Source organism: Meleagris gallopavo, unplaced genomic scaffold (assembly GCF_000146605.3).
Source record: "Meleagris gallopavo isolate NT-WF06-2002-E0010 breed Aviagen turkey brand Nicholas breeding stock unplaced genomic scaffold, Turkey_5.1 ChrUn_random_7180001923494, whole genome shotgun sequence".
Taxonomy (NCBI): domain Eukaryota; kingdom Metazoa; phylum Chordata; class Aves; order Galliformes; family Phasianidae; genus Meleagris; species Meleagris gallopavo.
The window spans coordinates 1-604 of record NW_011186055.1 but is presented as its reverse complement, the minus strand read 5'-3'; the positions used below and the strand labels follow the sequence as shown (position 1 = coordinate 604).

General features: G+C 64.9%; 1 protein-coding gene across 1 annotated transcript; it reads left to right on the top strand.

Moving 5' to 3' along the window:
* Positions 1-12: 12 nt before the first annotated feature.
* Positions 13-597, top strand: LOC109364807 (feather keratin 1-like). The gene has a single exon (XM_019611412.2). It carries the CDS (start codon positions 250-252, stop codon positions 550-552), a length of 303 nt encoding a protein of 100 aa, XP_019466957.1. The 5' UTR covers positions 13-249; the 3' UTR covers positions 553-597.
* The last annotated feature ends 7 nt before the right edge of the window (positions 598-604 follow it).

The following is a 604-nucleotide window of genomic DNA, read 5'->3' as shown; positions in this document are numbered from 1 at the left end:
TGCTCTGTGCTCTTCCAGGTGAGCCTGCAGCCCCCACTGACCTCCTTTGGCCACCCCACCTGACCAAATTCTCCATACTGCCTCTGCTCAAACCTCCGCAGCCTTTCTACCTCCTCTCTGTCATGCTCCCCACAACCCTAAACCAGGCCTCCCTGCTGCCTTGGTACCCAACGGCATTGCTTCCCTCCCCCCTCAACACCCTCTCTTTACTCAACATTCCCTCTTCCAGGGACCCCCCACCCCACAGCCATGTCCTGCTACGACCTCTGCCGCCCCTGCAGTGGGGGACCCACCCCGCTGGCTAACAGCTGCAACGAGCCCTGTGTCAGGCAGTGCCAGGACTCCCAGGTCGTCATCCAGCCCTCCACCGTGGTGGTCACCCTGCCGGGACCCATCCTCAGCTCCTTCCCCCAGAACACCGCCGTCGGATCCTCCTCATCAGCTGCCGTGGGCAGCGCCCTCAGCGCCCAGGGAGTGGCCATCTCCTCCGGCGGCTTCGGCTTCGGAGGCCTGGGCTGCTTCAACGGCGGCAGAGCCCGCTACCCCTGCTAAGGGCCTGCGCCCACACCCTCACACCAACCACCTGCACCCTGCAAGGCGCCTC

Coding starts and splice junctions, on each gene's coding strand:
- LOC109364807 (XM_019611412.2), top strand. CDS start 250: ATGTCCTGCTACGACCTCTGCCGCCCCTGCAGTGGGGGACCCACCCCG.